Below are 20,492 nucleotides of genomic sequence, written 5' to 3'. Positions count from 1 at the left end.
TGTATGTGTGTGTTATGTAACCATTTCTCTGGCTGGCAGTGTTCCATTTCAAATTGCACCCAAACTACCTTTCTCCCCACAAGGCTCCAAAACCATGTGCACTCCACAAAACCATGGCTACACAGCCAAAAGAGAACATATTGGACCAGTTCTGATAAAACCACAGTTTACAAAGCTGGGAATGAGCATCTAGGCTGCGTATTCTTCCTCCTCCCCTCCACTCCCCCTGTCATATCCCAGCTTTCATGCAAAGGTCCTAGCTTGTGTTAAGCCAGAGTTCTCTTCGAACTGTACCAGGAAAATAAGCCAAGAAATGACCATTCTTTCTATAATGAAATGCCTAGTAATGCAACACCACCTTCTCTGGACTGTGGAGAGCAGCTTCCCTTTCCCATTGAATAATTTGGCAACAGTTCACCACCACTGCAGTGTTTTAATCCACTTTGAACCATTGCCTAGCGCAAACTTCCCTCAACTGGTCTTTGGTAGTTGTGTCGGACTACAACTGTCACAGTCCCCTCAGACAGCAGGGCAATTGGCCATCCTGGGTGAGGATGATGGGAGTTGTAGTCATTGGATCTAGAGGGGGCAGGTTTGGGAAGACTGACCTATTAGTACCATTGGGTGGGTCATTGTATTCCTCCACAGGCAGGCACTTCCCTTCAAAATCTTTGTGTGCACTAAGTCTCAGACATGCGTTGTACGGAGCAGATGTTTCCAATTGGTGTCATCTTTGTAGTATGGTGTTCCTGTAAAATATTATTTTCTTCCAGTAGAATCGCTGCTAAATGAGACTTGGCTAGATAAACTGGCATCTTTATTTTCATTTGAGACTCCAGAGAAACTAGAGATTCATTATGTAAAAAGGCCAAGTGTGCTCCAGTGTGAACCAGTTCTTTCTTGCCCTCTTTTTCATCTTAACATTTCTAATCTACTCTTCTCATTCTAAACTGGTTTTGCACTCCAGTCTAAACTATTGCTCACCTGAGGACAAAAATTAAAATGGCACAAGACATGTGGCCTTTTTACATTCCAAGCTATTGCTGTAGACTTTCATTTATAAATATGTACAATCCCTTCTCATCATAGGCTAGGAAGGAATAGCATATAATTTATTCATAAAGAACATTTTTTTCAGTCAGAATTTAGTTTCCCTGCAATACTTATAAGAAACAAAAGTTTCACTTTTAACTTGTAAAGACATCATACATAAAATGTTTAATGACTGATATTCTGTTGGGAGAAACCATAAATGTACAATTGCCTGATACGTAATATACAACTGCAATGAATATGAACTTGAGCACACTCCGGGAGACAGCGCAGGACAGGAAGACCTGGCATGCTATGGTCCATGGGGTCACGAAGAGTCGGACACGACTGAACAACAAATATACAACTGGCAGGATATAAATATTAACGAAGGAGTGGATTTGGATGTACAGTTTATCCAAAATCTTGCTGTGTTTGTATGTTTTACGATAAGCTCTGTGTGAGATGTAAGCCTCATAAACAGATATAGTCAGGGTAGTTTTAAGCATATAATTGAGAATAATGAATCTCCTTGCTGAATACAAGTTATATTGTGCTCAGGGATTTTCATAAACAGACTATTAATTCATGGAATCAATTACAGTAAAGTAATGAATGATATCTGAGGGAGAAAAATACTTTGTGGCTTAGCAAAGTTATTGAGAGTGATTTAGAGCCCAACACATACAGATGCTTCCCATTCATATTTATAAGAAGAAATGCGCTGCGTGTACAGTAGGAATGACTGTGTACGGAATCCTCAGGATCTGCTTGGGTCACATCAATAGAAAAAATAACCAAGCAGTACATTCAGAAAATAGTGGTGCCTTCTTTTTTTAATGAGGAACTGAACAGCTTCTTATTACCTCTTCTGCAAACATTTTTCCCACTCATGTGTGTTAACTATATCTGTTTATGGGTTGGAAACAGATAACCACTGACTGTATGGTAATTGCCTAGAAACTTGCCAGTTGGTGACTCTTACCATGTGGAGATGCATCAAATATAGCATCTGGCCAGGCAGGGAGCACAGCATGGATTTGTTGTCAACATGGACTCAAGACTGGCAGCCTGTGTGGTTAGAGATCATCTAACTTGCATGCATGTGGAAGCCAAATCAAGAGGAGCAGGAAGGGGGAACCAGTGCCATTGTCCATAGAATGTTTCACTATATTAGCCCCGATCCAAACTCTGAATTTTGCCTAGGTTCTACACAACAAACCACATAATTAACAGTAAATTCTGTGCATTTGTAATGGCCAGTGTAAGACACCTTAGGAATTCCTCTAGTACTGTATTAATAGTGGGTGCATATAGAAAGGTTCTAGCACTGGACTCAAAAATAATATATTTTATATAAGGACCTAGGAGCTAGAAGGCTTTATTTTAGAAAGCATATGAACTGAGTTTCATATCTCTTTTCTTTCTTTTCAGATGTATCACCATACATTGATGAAAAAAGCTTGCATAGAGTGAAAGGACTAGGATTGGTGGAGACACTGGATCACTCACTATTAAAAAAATTCATAGGAACATCTTCCATCTTCTGGATACCTGAGCATTTAAAGCAAAACAGTTTAATTTTATTTTGTATGCAATAAATATATATTTGATTGGCTATTACTTGCAAGTGGTTAACCAGCAGAACCTGCAGCAAACCACTATGGCCCGGATGAGTATTGCTTTAAGGGTTTGCCATTTGGTGCTGGGATTGTTCATAAATCCATTTAGTACATCTTCCATACAGAACAATGAATGTCCACAATTGTGTGTCTGTGAGATAAGGCCATGGTTTACACCTCAGTCAACTTATAGAGAAGCTACAACAGTTGACTGCAATGACCTTCGTTTAACAAAAATACCCAGTAACCTTTCCAGTGATACCCAAGTTCTTCTCTTACAAAGCAACAATATTGCCAAGACCACAGATGAGCTCCAACAGCTTTTCAATTTAACGGAGTTGGATTTTTCACAGAATAATTTCACTAGTATAAAAGATGTGGGGCTGTCAAATCTTACTCAGCTCACTACTTTACACCTGGAGGAGAATCAGATCACAGAGATGACAGATTGTTGTTTGCAGGATCTGTGCAATCTTCAGGAACTCTATATAAACCATAATCAAATCAGTACCATTTCTGCAAATGCATTCTCAGGCCTGAAGAATCTTTTGAGACTGCACCTTAATTCCAACAAATTAAAGGTGATTGATAGCCGTTGGTTTGATTCTACACCCAACTTGGAAATTCTGATGATTGGGGAAAATCCTGTAATTGGAATATTAGATATGAATTTCAAGCCGCTCTCAAATTTAAGAAGTCTGGTTCTGGCTGGCATGTACCTGACTGACATTCCTGGAAATGCTCTAGTAGGATTGGATAGTCTTGAAAGTCTCTCATTTTATGACAACAGATTGGTTAAAGTTCCTCAACTTGCACTTGAGAAAGTCCCAAATTTAAAATTTTTGGATCTTAACAAAAACCCAATCCACAAGATCCAAGAAGGAGACTTCAAAAACATGCTTCGGTTGAAAGAACTTGGAATCAACAACATGGGAGAGCTGGTCTCTGTTGATAGGTATGCACTAGACAATCTTCCTGAACTTACCAAGCTTGAAGCAACCAACAACCCAAAGTTATCTTATATACATCGTTTAGCATTTCGGAATGTTCCTGCTCTGGAAAGCCTAATGCTTAACAATAATGCCTTGAATGCAGTCTACCAAAAAACAGTGGAATCCCTTCCGAACTTGCGCGAGATTAGCATTCACAGTAATCCCCTCAGGTGTGACTGTGTCATCCACTGGATAAACTCAAACAAGACCAATATCCGTTTCATGGAGCCCCTGTCAATGTTCTGTGCTATGCCACCAGAGTGCAGAGGACAACAGGTAAAGGAAGTGATAATACAGGATTCCAGCGAGCAATGTCTTCCCATGATTTCTCATGACACTTTTCCAAATCATTTGAATTTGGACATTGGCATGACTGTCTTCTTGGATTGTCGGGCTATGGCAGAGCCAGAACCTGAAATTTATTGGGTTACTCCACTTGGAAATAAAATAACTGCGGAAACTCTTTCAGACAAATACAAGCTTAGTAGCGAAGGGACTCTGGAAATATCAAATATTCAGACTGAGGATTCGGGAAGGTACACCTGTGTAGCCCAAAATATAGAAGGTGCAGATACAAGAGTAGCTACAATAAGAGTGAATGGAACACTTCTGGATGGTACTCAAGTACTGAAAATATATGTCAAGCAAGCAGAATCTCATTCAATCCTAGTTTCTTGGAAGGTGAACTCTAATGTTATGACTTCCAATTTGAAGTGGTCATCCGCTACAATGAAGATTGACAACCCCCATATTACATATACTGCTAGAGTCCCAGTTGATGTGCATGAATACAACCTCACGCACTTGCAACCCTCCACAGATTATGAGGTCTGTCTCACTGTATCTAATATCCATCAGCAAACTCAGAAGTCCTGTGTTAATGTTACAACAAAAAATGCAGCGTTTGCCCTTGACATTACTGACCAAGAGACAAGTACAGCCCTGGCTGCAGTCATGGGGTCCATGTTTGCTGTTATTAGTCTTGCCTCTGTTTCTGTCTATGTTGCTAAAAGGTTTAAGAGGAAAAACTATCACCATTCATTGAAAAAATATATGCAAAAGACCTCCTCTATCCCCTTGAATGAACTCTATCCTCCACTTATTAACCTCTGGGAAGGTGACAGTGAAAAAGAAAAAGAGGGCTCTGCAGAAACCAAGCCAACTCAAGTGGACACATCCAGAAGCTATTATATGTGGTAACTCAGATGACATTTTGCTTCTGGTAGTAAGGAGCACAAAGACTTTTTTGCTTTATTCTGCAAAAGTGACAAGTTCGAAGACTTTTGTATTTTTTGACTTTGCTAGTTTTGTGGCAGAGTGGTGAGGACAGGTGGATATTTCAATTTTTTTTTAGTATAGCGTATCGCAATTGTTTTGACACACACACACAAATGGCAGCTTCACCTAGCTTCCAGGGTTTTTTAGTTGTGCTTAATTTAACAATGCTGTTCTAACTATGAAAAAAAAATGAAAGGCTGGAAGTGCCCTTTGATTTACAAGTCGCATGACCCCTTTCTAATGAAGCCATCAACAGAAAGTACAGTGTCCCTGCAAAATCTAACCATACCAACTTGAAAATACATGAAACCAGCTTTGTCATAATCTGGTCTAAGGACTCTTTAACTTGAGATAAGATGACGAGATTTTGAACAATGGTAGTTGGCTGTACTGTAATGTTGTATCAACTGATTTGAATGTTTTTTGACTATGGACAATTGATTTTTTTCTTTTTTAATAGTTGAAGAGACTTAGGTAAAGCTAACAAAGCAATTAAAGTATGTACACTTTTTCAATGTAACAAACTAAATGTTAATTGCTCTTTTCTTATATTTAGTAGACACTTTTAAAGAAAATCTAGAATTTATTTCTGTGTAATCCACCAACACCTGGCATAGAATGAAGACAGAAGTATAATAAATTATAGTTTTTGTTCTGTTTGGGTTTTTTTTTTAATGGGTGACTATGTTTTGACATAAAATATATCCAATATTATATAAAATTGTGGATCTCTGGGTCAAATTAGATTTCATTTTTTCCATAAATATATATATTTTATCAAATGTGAGTTTTATTCACACTTGGTTTATATATTAAAAAACAAACCAGTAAAGTATTGATGGAAATTTCATTAGAAGGATGGGTGTGGGAGGAAAAAGCATTATCCTTATGTCAGATGCACAACCATTCAATATGTTACACTTAAAGCAAGATGTTTATGTTTTCTTGCTTGCTTGTGAACTACACTATACATGGAACAAGTGTCACCTGTCATTAAGATGAATAAAGAAGGAAGTCAGCAATCCTGACTCGCCAGGGAGCAAGACCCATTGAGTTCAATGGGACTTCTGAGTAAACAGGTTTAGGATTGACAAATGACACATGCAACATTTATACATTTAGATATGAAACAAAATGATTATTTCCACTCTTGTACTATGGTGACATAACTTATACCTTGTTTTTAAAATTCAATGTACCCATACAAATGTGTATTTTAAAGGAAGCTTTAGATATCCAGAAGACAATACTGAGAACTTCAGCCTTTTCTATATCCACCATGACAGCTACATGAAAACATGAGGAGGCAAAATATCAAGAAGAACAGGGCCAGCTTGTCTAAGGGAAGACAAAGGTGAAAGTGCAATTAGCTTAACCAAAAGAAGCAATTATCTCCTAATGTGTTAGACAGGATTCATGGATGAAAAGTGCCCTTTTCTCCTGGAGGCTCTTAACTCTCAATAATCACGATCTGTTTGTGAGACTTTAACTGCCCCTTGAAGCTTGTACCTGAAGAGTGAAATAACATTAATGGTAGCTGTGAATGAAAAACTAGAATTTAGAAAGATAAGAATAAGTACTGTTCATAAAGCTTTGGTGTAGGTCAACCCCACACCTAGCATCTCCATTCCCTTCTTAAATGTCTAGCTTTGTGATGTGATCATGTGTCTTGGAAAAAAGGCGTATGGCTGACTCTTTTCAATATTACAAAACTTAGCAAATGTTGCATCTCCTAAACAAGTTGACTATCAGAATGATAGAAGGCTGAGGCATTCTTTTCATTTGCACATATAATGGGTCAATAGGCTTACTTTCTTTATTAAACTATGAGTCACCTTTTGACACCAAAAAATCGGTCAAGTTTACAAACTTTAAAACAATATCATCTAAATGACTTAAGAACAGAAGCCAACCATCTTTGAAAATGAATAGTGAATTGCATTTAAAGTCATTCAAAGGTCTGCACTCTTATTTCCATGGTAAGGGTATTTTCATCCATTAATTTGTTAGACTTCTATACCCACCACCCCAATAGCCAACACTCTCTGGGCACTGAAAAGATGCCAGTGTTGGTGTCAGGCAGACCTCACTGGGAGAGAATTCCACAACTGGGGGGGAGGCACCACCGAGGAGGCCCTCTCCCTTGTTGCCATCCTCTGAATGCCCTCAGAGGAGATCCTCATATGTTTATCATAGTGTACAGGTAGGTTCATACTGGGAGAGGCGTTCTGTGAGGTATTGTGGTCCCAAGGAGTGTAAGGCTTTATAGGTCAAAGGCAGCACCTTGGATGGATATTTTGTATATTTTGATTGGAACATTATTTAAGAGACATAGTAGGTAGGGTCCTTTCAACCACCTTCAGACAAAGTCCTCACACTTGAGTTTTGAGAGGAGCCAGAAACAATCCCCACCTATCTTGCTGAAGTTTCCTGTATCCCAAACATGCTGAGTTTTCTCTGCTTAATCCTATTTCCTGCTAAGAAAGGGTTCTGTTTCTGTGACTCTGCACCTCTGGTTGTATCAACTTAGCCCCATTCAGAATCTCTCTTGCCAGTTGTCCTTGCCTCTACGCAAGGGATTACTGAGCTGTGCATAGAGCTGGGGAGTCTCCTTCTAGTATAAAAGGCTCATATTAAGGCCTCTACTGAAGGCCCATCAACTGGTCTTAATGGGGGTAGCCACTTAAGCATTACTTTAAAAAAGGTACTGCATCACCAAAAGACAAAAAGGGGGTACCAATTCAGATATGCCAATTTATATATACAGATGCACATTTAGAAGTAGTTGCTATAATTTAAATAGAAATACAATTCATCTCACCATAGTGGGGAATACTGTGACCAAGTAACCTGTGCATCTTTAAACCAGTCTTGGGCCATACAGCCCTTCAGGTGGAGCAGGGCTGGGAAACATGTGGCCCTCCATATGTTATTGGACTGCAACTCCCATCCTTTGCTATTGGCTATGCAGGCTAGGTCTGATGGGGATTGCAGTTGAACAACATCTGGAGGGCCACACATTCCCTAAAAAAAACCCCATCTTCAGACAGCCTTTGGCAGCCCTTCAAATAGAGGTCTGCCTTCTGTAAAGTAGGACACATGGCCACCCTAGTCTCAATATGAGTAAGCTGTTAAGATTTGGAGGCTAGTTTCGGCACCAAGGCTCTGTCTAGAACATGTGACTAATAAAAAGAATGCCTTTGAGCATATGTAGAATATTTTTCTACCACAGAAAAAGTACAACTAGCTTGAATATATGAGGAATTAATGGAAAGGCTACAAGAGACTAAAGCCCCAACGTTTCTCATTGTAAAAAGATTAAGCAAAGCTTCTGAAGACAGGCTGCCTGCATGTCCTGCCTTAGCTTCATCAGCAGTTACAATAGAAACTTGACATTTCTCTTCCCTATAGCCCCTCAGAGGTGGCCACTATCCATTTTGATAAAAAAGGTCCATTTCCTGTAATAGTTAATGCCAACTGGCTCCTGGTCTGGGTCTAGGCCCAGACCTGAACCTAAAAAAGAAATGGGCTAGTGCATTGTTGGCATTACAGGGAGGAGATAAGGGAGATGCTGGGCAGAGGGGGTGGGGGGGTCCTTTTACAGGGCCAAAGAAGGATGACATTATTGTATCTCAATCTTATGGGGGAGGGTTATAACAAACTGCTTTTGGGGACAAAGATGACCGCAACCAAACCCGTGTTGGAAGTTTGTTGTTCTGTTGTGCTGGTATGAGGGATGCTGCTTCAGTGCTGCTCTTTTCTGTGCCTCTCCAGTAACAACTTGAGCTCCAGGTCATGATGGAAGACCCCTTTGATGCGAACTCTCCAAGTCACCGTTGTCCCTCTAAATACTGGGGTACTGGTGGTGTGACCAGCCACTCTATACCTCCTCTTCATATCACTTCAGTTGCAAAATAGGATACAAGTTGTCAGTGGTGATGCCAAGAACCCCCATATTTCCCCCTCCCCTCCAGGAAATGTTTACTAAAGAAAACATAGTATAATGTCATAACACTGAGACTTTCCCCCTCCATCACATTTATTGACTGCCACTTGCAAGAGAAAGGAAACTCAGTAATGAGAACCACGTGTGCTATGCATCACTTAGTTTCTCATTTTATTGTCTCCTTTTCCCCCCTACTCTGACACGAAAGAGGTTTTTTTAAGTAGCTTCTGCCAGCCAGCTACTTTGTAAGCACTGGTTCTCAGTCTCCTACTCTCACGTTCCTTGAGTAGACCTACACTTTCTAACAAGATTCTGCAGCACAGCAAGATAGCATGCGACACAGAAAGATTCTAGCTAATGGCTTATTTATATTTAGTTTTAGATTGTTTCCCCTTCTAATCCTTCAACAACTTCCCTCCTTTTTTGCCCTTGGAGGCCATGACCACCAGTGTTTATGCCAGTATGATTCAGATCAAGTGCAAGCAACTCAGCAAGTGGAATTTTAATTTTAACCTTCACCATAATCTACCTTGCCGCATTCTTTTCTCCTATGAGTAAATGAAAGCTATCTCCCTCAGTACCAGTCTAGTTTTCCCCCCTCAATGTAATTTGGCATGCTGAATAAGATTAGGCCCAATGTAATTTTGTTCACTTATTGTGAAGCCAATTAAAAGTCTGGCTTTTCTTCTTTGTAAAACAAATGGACCTCGACACATGAGTATCAAAAGTGGCCATTGAATGCTAAACAGTAAAACAGCTGCAGAAGTAACTTGCAGCTCAGGACTTTTTTTTACACATTCTGGCCACCATATAGAGGGTGTGGGAATGGGTGTGCATGGGAGTGTTTATAGAGCTCTACAAGAAAATGTAATAAACCAATTCCTGCCCCATCCTAAATCCTTCTGCCTTTATTCCTCTATGCAGTCAGCCAGTGTGTTAATCTCACTGAAAACAATAGCATTAGTTGGACTGAATCCAGATTTGGTCATATTTAGAGTAGACTCATTGAAATCAATGGGGTATGAGGTAGTCGTGACTGACTTATGTCACATTGATTTTGATGAGTCTACTCTTAAGTATGACTAAATCTGGATCCATCCCATTGTCTTGCATGTCCATCTGGCAATCAAATCCTTTTTCAGATTACCGCATTCACTGAACACATGGACGTAGCATTGCAGTTGCTGGCCACCGCAAACAGAGCAGGCACAATCCTGATTCTTTCACCCATCTATTTGTTTATGTGAAAAGGCTAAAGTAAACCACCTACAGACGAGCTAAATCATGGTTATAGCCTCTTCTGCCACATATAGTTAAGTGGTATGGCCTACAGGCCACTACAGTTCCTTCAGATAGTCACTGTCACCATGTGGTGAGTCATGAACCAACACCATGTAATCACATAATTTTAATCCATGCCACATGAACAGTTCACTATCTGCGACAGCTGCCACGTGGAGTGATAAAAAGTAGCTTTCTGTGCGGTGGCTACAGCATGTAAATTGGTCCATCATCTAACTCACTTATAAATAGTTGCCCTTTCCATTTAGTTGGCCTGTCCTAGAATTCAGATGGTTTAAGGCATTTACACTACTATACTGTAGTCTTCCTAAGAGTGTAGGAATCAATGGTCACAGAAAGAGCCCATATTTTATTGTCTCCAATGCTTCCATATGCCTCTCCTCATATGCCTTTGCCCTCCACTGGGATTGACTCTGGATACTTCCCCCCACCACCACCACCACTGTAAGCCTTCAACACAACCATCCCACTGGCTGACTTTCCCTTCTTTCTCCTTTCCTTACTACATATAATAGTGTAGCAAACAAGCCAAGTCACACAACATACTTTGTGTGCGGCAGGCACTCTTTTCCTGCCTGTTCCGGTCTCCTGTTTTTGTGGCAAATGGATTGTCCATTCTATCATGAGTAAAGTGGTTTGTTTGTTTTTTGCAGGTGTCATGATAAACCCTGGTTAGTTTGTTTTTGCACAACTATTCCAATGATGCATTAGTAAAAGTTGGGTGCAATCTGTCGGATGGAGGGAGACATCTGTACAGACACATCGATCACGTAAATTGGCTCTAAGCTAAGAGTACGTGTATCTATATATGAATTTTCCTCTTCCTTCTTTTTTCCATATTGTAGACTTGAAGTATTCCTGTTGAACTAAAGAGTTTCTTATGTAAAACACTGTTCAGTCTGTATTGACACCTTTTCAGTACTTAAATTAATTAAGCAAAAAACACTCAGGTTGCTCAAAATAGCTGACATTGATTCTGAGATATGCTGTAAATGGAACCCAAAGGGCACTCTGGAAAGATATTAATAAAATTACAGCACTATGAATTATGCTAGTTCTCTTCAATAAATTATAGTGCCAATACTAGTCTTGCAGTAGTGTTAAGTGTTTAAAAATTGAAATCACCGAAATTCTGTTTAACCTGTATTTTGGTTGCCAGTTAACTTTACCCACCTAAAGGAGAATTTCTGAAGAGCTCAAATGCCTTCCCACCTTTATAACCTGATGTTCCAGATTATAACTTTCAGTGTTAAAAGTTTCCACTGCCCAAGTCCTTCATTTTACACTTGGGATCTGATCTGATGTCAGCTTTGCAGCACAAAGTTGACCATATTCTCAGTAGCATCAATTGCAATTTGAGGCATCCCTGAGGGAAGCCATAGTTTTATTGGAAAGCAACATTTAATTTCCGCTAACAACTGAGGGAAGATAAAGCAGAGTTCAGTCAGCACTGCCCTCAGCTATACTGCATCAAAATGGAAACTGATGAGTTTTATCCAGAGGTTCATGTGCTAAATGCTGCTTAGGTGGTCAATATGCATGGAAAACAGAACAATGATGTAAATGCAAAAAAGAAATGAGGCCTTCTCTCTCTCTCTCTCTCTCTCCACAGATAACAACAGGGACGTGTGTTTGTAACAATAACTATCATTCTTACATCAAGGGCCATTGCTTGCATGCTCTGCCCCAGCAATTTAGAGTCAGGGTGTATCCATAAAATGACATCCCTGAGAGTTTCCTAAAAAACAAACAAAAACACTTTGTATGTATACGCTCACAATGGATCTAATTGAGGGAGTGGGCTTAAATCTGAAGTATTCAAGTATGTACGTGAATACACTAACTTTTCTTAAAAGTCATCCTCACCTTGTCCCCCAAGTGGCATAACTGAAATAGTGTTCTACCAAGAAAAGACATCAGAAAATAGGAGGTCTATCCTTGGAAATTTGCAACAGACGGAACATATGCAGGTTCGGTCAATCCTATAAATTCCATTTAATATCGGAGTTAATAAATATCAGGGGCAATGATACCTTCTATCTAAATATCCTGACAATACACTACAACTATATGATGCACAAAATAGAAAATGGACCTGTGGTGTTTACTTCACTGTCTGTTCCCAAACAATGATGATTAGAGTTTGAGCCATTTATAAGTCCAGGTATGTCTCCCATTACTTAATAACATGAGTTTGCTTATCCCTCTACAGACCTTAACAGCCCATTTGAACAAACATTGTGGGGGGTTAAAGGGTGGATTGATCTCAAGCATTCAGTAAATGCTTATCTGTAGTCTAGTGATTACATTCATTACTTTCAGACCCAGAACCAAGATGTGGCAGTTGTTCCAGTAATTAAAGCCCAAGTATTCATCCATCCATTCCAGCATTTGCTGTTTGGAATTCTCAGGACTTCTGTGTACCAGTACTGGAAACAGTAGGCCAAGAAAGGAGGGATGTATGAGAATTTTGTTTGTGTTCGTTTAAGAGCAGAACTTGCCCCATTTGGACTCCTGAATGTGAATGCCTTCAGTGAGCAAAGCTCACATATTCCCAAGCTTGTGATCACATTTGCAAAATGCTTGGGTGGGAAAAGAGTGCCCTTTAAAAATGCATTTTATGAAGAAAAAACAACAGCATAGATTTTCATGCTTTACTCAAGGAGGACTAAATTTGGATGCATGCTTTGCAAAATGTAAAAAAAAATCATTTGGATGTGTGCTTTAAAACATGTGGCTAAATGTGCAGTTTTCCCATTTCAACAATGACAACAAAAAGCTCACATTCAGGAACGAGGTGGACAAGGCTTCAAGGAGGAACTCTGAGTACCTCAACAAGATCAAGCCTTGCTGATTCTCCCACCCCTACAAGAAAGATGTAAGGTGAAAACTACAGATGTCAGAGAAATCCACAACAGAACCAAATGCGTTCGGATTTTGATGAATCTCAAGGGCGGATTCCACAGTGGATCAGCTTCCCCGCTCCCCCATCAGGAGGATTCTGTGGACTTCCAGACCATTTCTCTAACTCCCGATTTTGCACAAATTTTATCATAAAAAAAATACACGCCCCCCCCCCCAACGGCTAAAACTGCACATTTACCCCAAAGGCTAAAGCATGAAAATGAACATTTGGGGGTACTTTGTGCATTTGGGGGGAATTTGAACATTTATACACTCTGAATTTGTGAAAATGCACATGTGTGCAGATTTAGAAATGAAAAACAAATCCAATGCCATCCGTGGGCAGACGATGGAATGAAAGGTGCCTGACAGTCCATGAAACACAGAACAGATTTAACAAAATCCATACATCCCTAGTGAAAACAATACATAAAGTTAAAAAAAATTCATACTGCATTCTTTAGCCATGCTGCTGCAAGCCCATCTTTATAACTGAACTTAGATGAGCTTACCGAGAGACATCACACTGGATTGAACCAGTCAGTAAGATACAATGACATGTTACGTCCTTTTATTTAGAGCAAGGTGGGGAACCTGTTTTCTATCAAGGTCCACTGACCTACAAAGAAAAACGAATCAGGGGCCACATTCAAACTTGAATTAGTTAATTATATCTTACATTCTTAATTCTAATCAATATCCATATCTATGCCTGGGAAAATAATGCTCGGGCATTGGGTTAGAGAACCTTCCTGGAGAACCGACCTCCCCACACTTCCACGCTGCCTCAGAGGCAGCACAGAACAGCCCCATCCTCTGCATTCACAAGAGGCATGTGGAGCGGCCGAAAAGAGGCATGTCTGGGGGCCTTCTGGGGAGGGGAGGGCGGAAATGCCTGTGTTGTACAACAGCTTCCTTCTCTGCTCCATCCTCCTGCAGCTAGACAGCCACAATCGGCTGTCTAGCCAAAAATGCAGGGCAGGAGAAGCACGGAGGGAACAATCCCCTCTATGCTTCCCCTGCCCTGCATTGGATAGACGGTCGCCTCCAAGTTCAGAGGCAGTCGCCTATCTGAATAGGATTGCGCCCTAAATGTGTGGGGGGGCACATCTGGCTATTCGACTGCCCCCCTGCTCTAAAGGGAATTTCGTGTGTGTGTGTGTGTGCACGTACATGTGAAATATGCTATGAAAAAATATTCAATTGCAGAAAAATTTACCTTAAGTAAATGGCATGATATTAAACCAATATACTCTGATGATTCAAAACTCATAAAAAGGTATAACATACGACTTTCACACAGTTGTGCCTCCTTAAAGACATTTTGTTACTCCCTTGCTTGCTATTGCTACTATTCTCAAAAGGTTCCTGGTCAACAGCTGGTTGGCCACTGTGTGAACTGCATGCTGGACTAGATGGAACCTTGGTCTGACCCAGCATGGCTCTTCTTATGTTCTTATGTTCTTAAATTAGCTGGGAAGCCAGGGAACAAGATCATTCCATAAATTAGGCACCACCATGGAGAAGGCCCACTTCCTGGTTGCTGCGAGATGGCAGTCTGCAGGTTATGGCACCACCAGCAAGACCTCAGATGATCTTAATGATTGCACAGGTCTGTGCTGAGGAAGGCAATCTGCCAGGTAACCTGGTCCCAGGCTGTTCAGGGCTTTATATGCCAACGGCAATACCTTCTACTAGGTAGCCAGTGAATTTAATCAATTTATGAATCACCTTCCTGTTAAGAGTACAAAATGCTGTAAGGTGGCTGCACACTTTCAGTGAAGAGTTGCAAAGAAACAGTTTAAATCAGAAACACATGTGATGTAGAAAACCTTGTGTTGGCTCCCATAAGAGAGCAGACACTGGTGTTACAGGACAGTCACAACTGTAGGGATGTACGAAAGTCACTTACCCTTCCGCGGATTATGTTGATGGTGGGGGGGAGGCGTTCCGTCCCTCCCCCTGGAATCCTCGACGGGGGGGAGGCGATCCGTTCCTCCCCCCCAGAATCCTCCATGGCCAGCTGTGCTCCGCAGCAGCTCCGCAGAGCAGCCGGCCAGGCCCAGCCAGGCCAGAGCTGTCCGCAGCCGAATTTCCGGCTGCGGAGGGCTCTGGGGGGAGGGGGGAGGGAAACCGAACGCAAATGGCGGCGGCTATGGCCGCCATTTTTGGCGTCTTAATATATTTTAATTTTAATATTTTTGGCCATCTTAATCTACATAAATATTTACATAGGCTAAAATGGCTAATCAAAAAGGGACGCAAGTAGCGCCCACTACGCTATTTGTGTTCCCCTTTATTTTTTATTATTATTATTATTATGTTATTATTTATTTCATTTCTATACCGCCCAATAGCCGAAGCTCTCTGGGCGGTTCACAAAAATTAAAACCAAACAACACACAATAAAACAATTTAAAATATATAGAACATTAAAACCACAATATAACAGTACAACCACAATAAAACCTAGCAGCAGTACAGGAGTTTAAAATACAGATTTAAAACAGCAAAGATAAAAATTTAGAAAGCTAAAATGCCTGGGAAAATAAAAAGGTCTTCACCTGGCGCCGAAAGGAGTACAATGTAGGCGCCAGGCGAACCTCACTAGGGAGCTCATTCCAGAGCCGGGGTGCCACAACAGAAAAAGCCCTCCTCCTAGTAGCCACTCGCCTCACTTCCTTTGGCAGGGGCTCACGGAGAAGGGCCGCTGATGATGATCTTAAGGTCCGGGCAGGCACATATGGGAGGAGGCGATCCTTCAGGTAACCTGGCCCCAAGCCGTTAAGGGCTTTGAATGTTAACACCAGCACTTTGAATCGGGCCCGGAAATGGACTGGCAGCCAGTGCAGCTGGAAAAGTACTGGCGTAATATGAGCTCGCAGGCCAGTCCCTGTTAACAATCTTACTGCCCTATTTTGGACCAGCTGAAGTTTCCGGACCGTTTTCAAAGGCAGCCCCACGTATAACGCATTGCAGTAATCCAGACGAGAAGTTATCAGAGCATGGATAACTGTAGCTAGGCTATCTCTGTCCAGATGAGGGCGTAGTTGGTATACCAGCCTAAGCTGATAAAAAGTGCTCTGTGCCACTGAGTTCACTTGTGCCTCAAGTTACAGTTCTAGATCCAAGAGCACCCACAAACTATGAACCTGATCCTTAGATAGAGCCCTGTGGAACCCCATGGCACAATTGCCATGGCACAGAGCAATAATCCCCCAGCACCACCTTCTGGAATCGGCCATCCAAGCAGGAGCGGAACCACTGTAGTGCAGTGCCTCCAACTCCCAACCCAGACAACCTATCCAGAAGGATACCATGGTCGCTGGTATTGAAAGCCGCTGAGAGGTCCAGGAGAATCAACAGGGTCGCACTTCCCCTGTCCCTCTCCCGGCAGAGGTCATCCCACAGGGCGACCAAGGCAGTTTCCGTTCCAAAACCAGGCCTGAAGCCCGATTGAAATGGATCTAGATAATCCATTTTTGCCATCATAGTCTATGTAAATATTTACGTAGACTAAGACGGCCAAAAATAAGGAACGCAAATGGCGGCGGCTGTAGCCACCGCCATTTGCGTACGCAGTTGTGTGTGTTTTTTTTAAAACCCAGCCATGATAGGCTACGTAAATCTTTACATAGCCTATCACGTCAGGATTTGGTTTTTTTTTTTACAAGACTGCAAATGGCGGCGGCAGCAGCCAGTCAGAAGACCAGCTGCCACAGCCGCCGCCACCGGAGCCGCCGCCGGAGCTGCCGCTGCCCAGAGGATCCGCCCCAAGTAAGTCTCATCCTGGGGGGGATCCGCGGGGGGGCGAGGGGTGGCAGGCCGTTCCGCCACGGAGTTCAGGGGGCCGAATGCACTGGCATTCGGCCTCACTGAGATCCATGGCGGAATTCTCTGACATCCCTACACAACTGTCTATGGGGCAGATGGATGCAATGTGGATGCCTAGCATAACACAGATCACCAAACTACATGCAGATTAATACAATCCAAACACCACACCAATTACTTTCACAACCGGCTGGCCCAGCAACTTGGATGAACATCAGGAAAAACTTCCTGACTGTTAGAGCAATACGACAATGGAGCCAATGACCTAGGGATGTGGTGAGCTCTCCCACACTGGAGGCGTTCAAGACGAGGCTGGACAGCCATCTGTCAGGGATGCTCTGACTTGGATTCCTGCATTGAGCGAGGGGTTGGACTTCATGGTCTTGTAGGCTCCTTCCAACACTACTATCTATGATTCTATGAAATCCTGCTTTCAACATTTGTTACTTTGGATAGGAAGAAAATCAGGTAAACTAAGAGCCTTCTGAGACAGTAAAACTCGCCAAGACTGTCACAGGATGAGCAAATATTTGGATTCATACATGGCTCATTCAGTGGGAATTACTGGCTTCTAACAATCCAAAGGTTCTGTCCCAAGTAACTCAGATACAGCTAGTGCTGCAGCCGTTCATCCTGTTACCCCCTGTGGTCCTTTCACTAACCTTCTCTTCCATGTTCTTCTCTAGATTTTTTTTTTTAATCTCCATCTCTTTTCTCTCTCAAATCTTCAGCACTCCCTCTTTCAGTTTCCCCAACTACGTAGATCTTCACATCTTCTTTGTTAGCAGATTTGGGAAGTGGAGATTCAGATTTCAGATCTAAATAAGTTGTACTCAGGTCTCAATCTAGTTTTCCTGAAGATAACGTGCAAAACCCTAATTGTCCTCTTCTCACCTTGAAAGTCTGAAAATGCTTTGATACATTTTGGATCACATTTTAAAACTGTTGTACTTCTTTTTCTATCTTGAGCATCCTTGTCCAGGACTCCAGACATACATGTGAGCTTCTTTGTTCTTCGAAGCACTTAAACCCATCACCCTCTTAACTGCTTTGCGTGTGCAAATATGCTCAGGCCCTAAAGTCCTGCAAGATGTTTTTTTTTCTTTTAAAAGGGACAAAAGGCAAGATCTTCAAAGCCTCATCATCTTTCCTCTTTCTTCTTAGTGTTCTAAGGGAGGAAAATAGCTCAAGAGGAATCATTAATCATAATCTTTTTCAAATATTTCAGGATACCTTTGCAGTCATTCATAACCTCTCTGATATGAGCGCAAGCAATAATTGCTAGAGACTGAAGGCTGAATAAGCTGTTAACAATTAACTCAGAAGATAAATCTGGGTAGGAAAATCCCTCTTCCAAATGTGTCAGACATTCAAAGGAAGGGGGGGAAATGCTTTTCCGCTATAGGAGATGAAACCAGCTGAATTGCCTATTATTTTATATAGTTTTCTCAAAACTAAACTTTAAGACATATATCAACAAATTACATGGGACTATAACCCCACTTTCCTTATGGGAGTGAACTATGGGACATGGGCTCAAACTGTGATGGGACGGAAGAGGAGGAAGAATGTCAGTGCTTTCAGATCCATGTTTCCTAAAAGGATGTAGGGGGGGGGGCGGGAACAGTGGGTAACTTAACAGACGAGAGAAAACAACAGTATTTATTTAACAAAGAAGAGAAAAAAGAGGAGGAGAAAGAGGAACAATTTGCTTAAATATACCAATTAAGGTAAGTCTTTTTTTTAAAGAGGATGGGATAGGGCCCAATCATTTCGTTATCCACAGATGAGCCATTAGAGCATCTCAAAGCCTACACCGTCCTGGGCTAGGATGCAGCTGTATGCTGTAGTCTCTGACACTCCCTGGCTGTGGAATTCTTCTGGTGTGAGAAAACTGTTTGAGGTAGGGATGACGGAGAATTCCGCCACGGATTCCAATGAGGCCGGATTCTAAAGAATCCACACACACACCCGGAGTCCATGGCGGAATGAAACACTTACCTCTGCCTCCCTGCGGAATCCTCTTCGCACAGATCCTTTGGCTCTGGATTGCCAGCGATATGGCCGCCATGCCGTATCGCTGGCTGAAGGGGATTGACTGCGGACGCAAATGGCATCCAGAACACCATTTGCGGCTGTAAAGGTCTTAGTTTAAGCTAAATGCAGCCATTTGCAGCCATTTGCGTCTGCAGTCAATACCCCTCAGCCAGCAATATGGCATGGCAGCCGTATCGCTGGTGCTTCGGAGCCGGCTGGTGGCTCCGTGGAATCACCGCGGAGCGGAGCCGGCCGAAGAGGATTCTGGGAGGAGGAATGGATCGCCTCCCCTCCATGAGCGGATTCCCCATGGACCAGCAGGTAGGGAATCTGCCCATCCCTAGTTTGAGGCTAGAAAGCTACTGTTCTCTTCTCCATGGTCTTCTCCAGATGTTATTTTTTTTAATACCTCAGTCTGTATTTCTCTCAAATCTTCAGCACCTCCTCTTTGAATCTCCCCAACCAGTCTCCAGGTTCACCTCCCCACCAATGCCACCTTCTGAAGGAGAACCCTTCAGAGCTAGGCATTGAGGAGGAGCCAGGGAAAGAGGGGGTGGCATTGCTGCCATCATTATCAGTGGGGGAAGGGAGAGAAGAGAGGGAGGCAACACATCCTCCTGCATCAGGCAATGGGAGGGCTTATACAGCCTGGGTCTGAGCTCCAAAACAGAATACCACTCTTTTGAACCCAAATAAACATGGCATGGGAGGGCAGCATTTCACTTTGCAGCAAGCCAGCCTCCCAGAGAGAGAGAGAGACTAACAACAGAGTATTAAAAATATATTTAAGCTAAAATATAGCTTAAAATATATTTTAAGTCTCTGTTGTTAGTCTTTCTTTCTTTCTTTCTTTCTTTCTTTCTTTCTTTCTTTCTTATATATTTTTTTACCTGGGCCCCATCTACATGAGCCTTTTACTCGGGGGCGGCTGCGAGTCGAGGTCCCTCAGATGATGCAGTCGCCACTTTGCAGCCATCTGTGGTTTTCTCCCCGAAAATGCGGATTTCCAAGGAGGCGTTTTGCTGCATTGTTTTTTGTTTGCTGCAGGTTTCCTGTGGTTGCAAGCCGTCTGTCCCTTCCCCAAACTGACTTTGCATTTTGCAGTGGACATGCTGTAGGCGTGCGTAGTGCTTGCGTCACTCAGTGACGCCCCTTTACTCCCCCTGTCCCTTCGCAGCTGCACAGTTACAGAGGCACAGAGAGGCATTTTCATTTATTTAATCACATTTCTGCAGCTTCGCAACTTCGCAAAGGTTGTTTTTGGACTCAGTGCCCAAGGGTAAGGTGGGGTGGGGTCTTGGGGTAGGACCAACTTTGCTCTGGCCACCATTTCAGGGCGATGGGCAGACACATACCACTCACACTTGTGAGTGCGAACCATCACGAGAGTCTCAGGCTGGGGAACTGACAAAGAGAAGGCATTCAAATGAAGGAGCACAGAACGCCCACTTTTTTCCTAATGAGGGATGGACAAACACAACAGAGCCCCTAAAATACAAAACAGCCACTGAAGTGTTCACCCCCCATGCTCACAGGACTGCACAG

The 20,492-nt window shown here is 42.2% G+C and overlaps 1 protein-coding gene across 1 annotated transcript; it reads left to right on the top strand.

Moving 5' to 3' along the window:
- Positions 1-2,695: 2,695 nt before the first annotated feature.
- On the top strand, positions 2,696-5,752 carry LRRN1 (leucine rich repeat neuronal 1). The gene has a single exon (XM_084840322.1). The coding sequence runs from the start codon at positions 2,696-2,698 to the stop codon at positions 4,844-4,846; it is 2,151 nt and encodes a 716-aa protein (XP_084696448.1). The 3' UTR covers positions 4,847-5,752.
- Positions 5,753-20,492: the final 14,740 nt, after the last annotated feature.

The sequence above is a fragment of the Heloderma suspectum genome, chromosome 2 (assembly GCF_057233095.1).
Source record: "Heloderma suspectum isolate Gila_16-S chromosome 2, 16-S_ref, whole genome shotgun sequence".
In the NCBI taxonomy this organism is placed as follows: Eukaryota; Metazoa; Chordata; class Lepidosauria; order Squamata; family Helodermatidae; genus Heloderma; species Heloderma suspectum.
The sequence above is the reverse complement of the archived record's forward strand: the minus strand, read 5'-3'. Positions and strand labels throughout refer to the sequence as shown.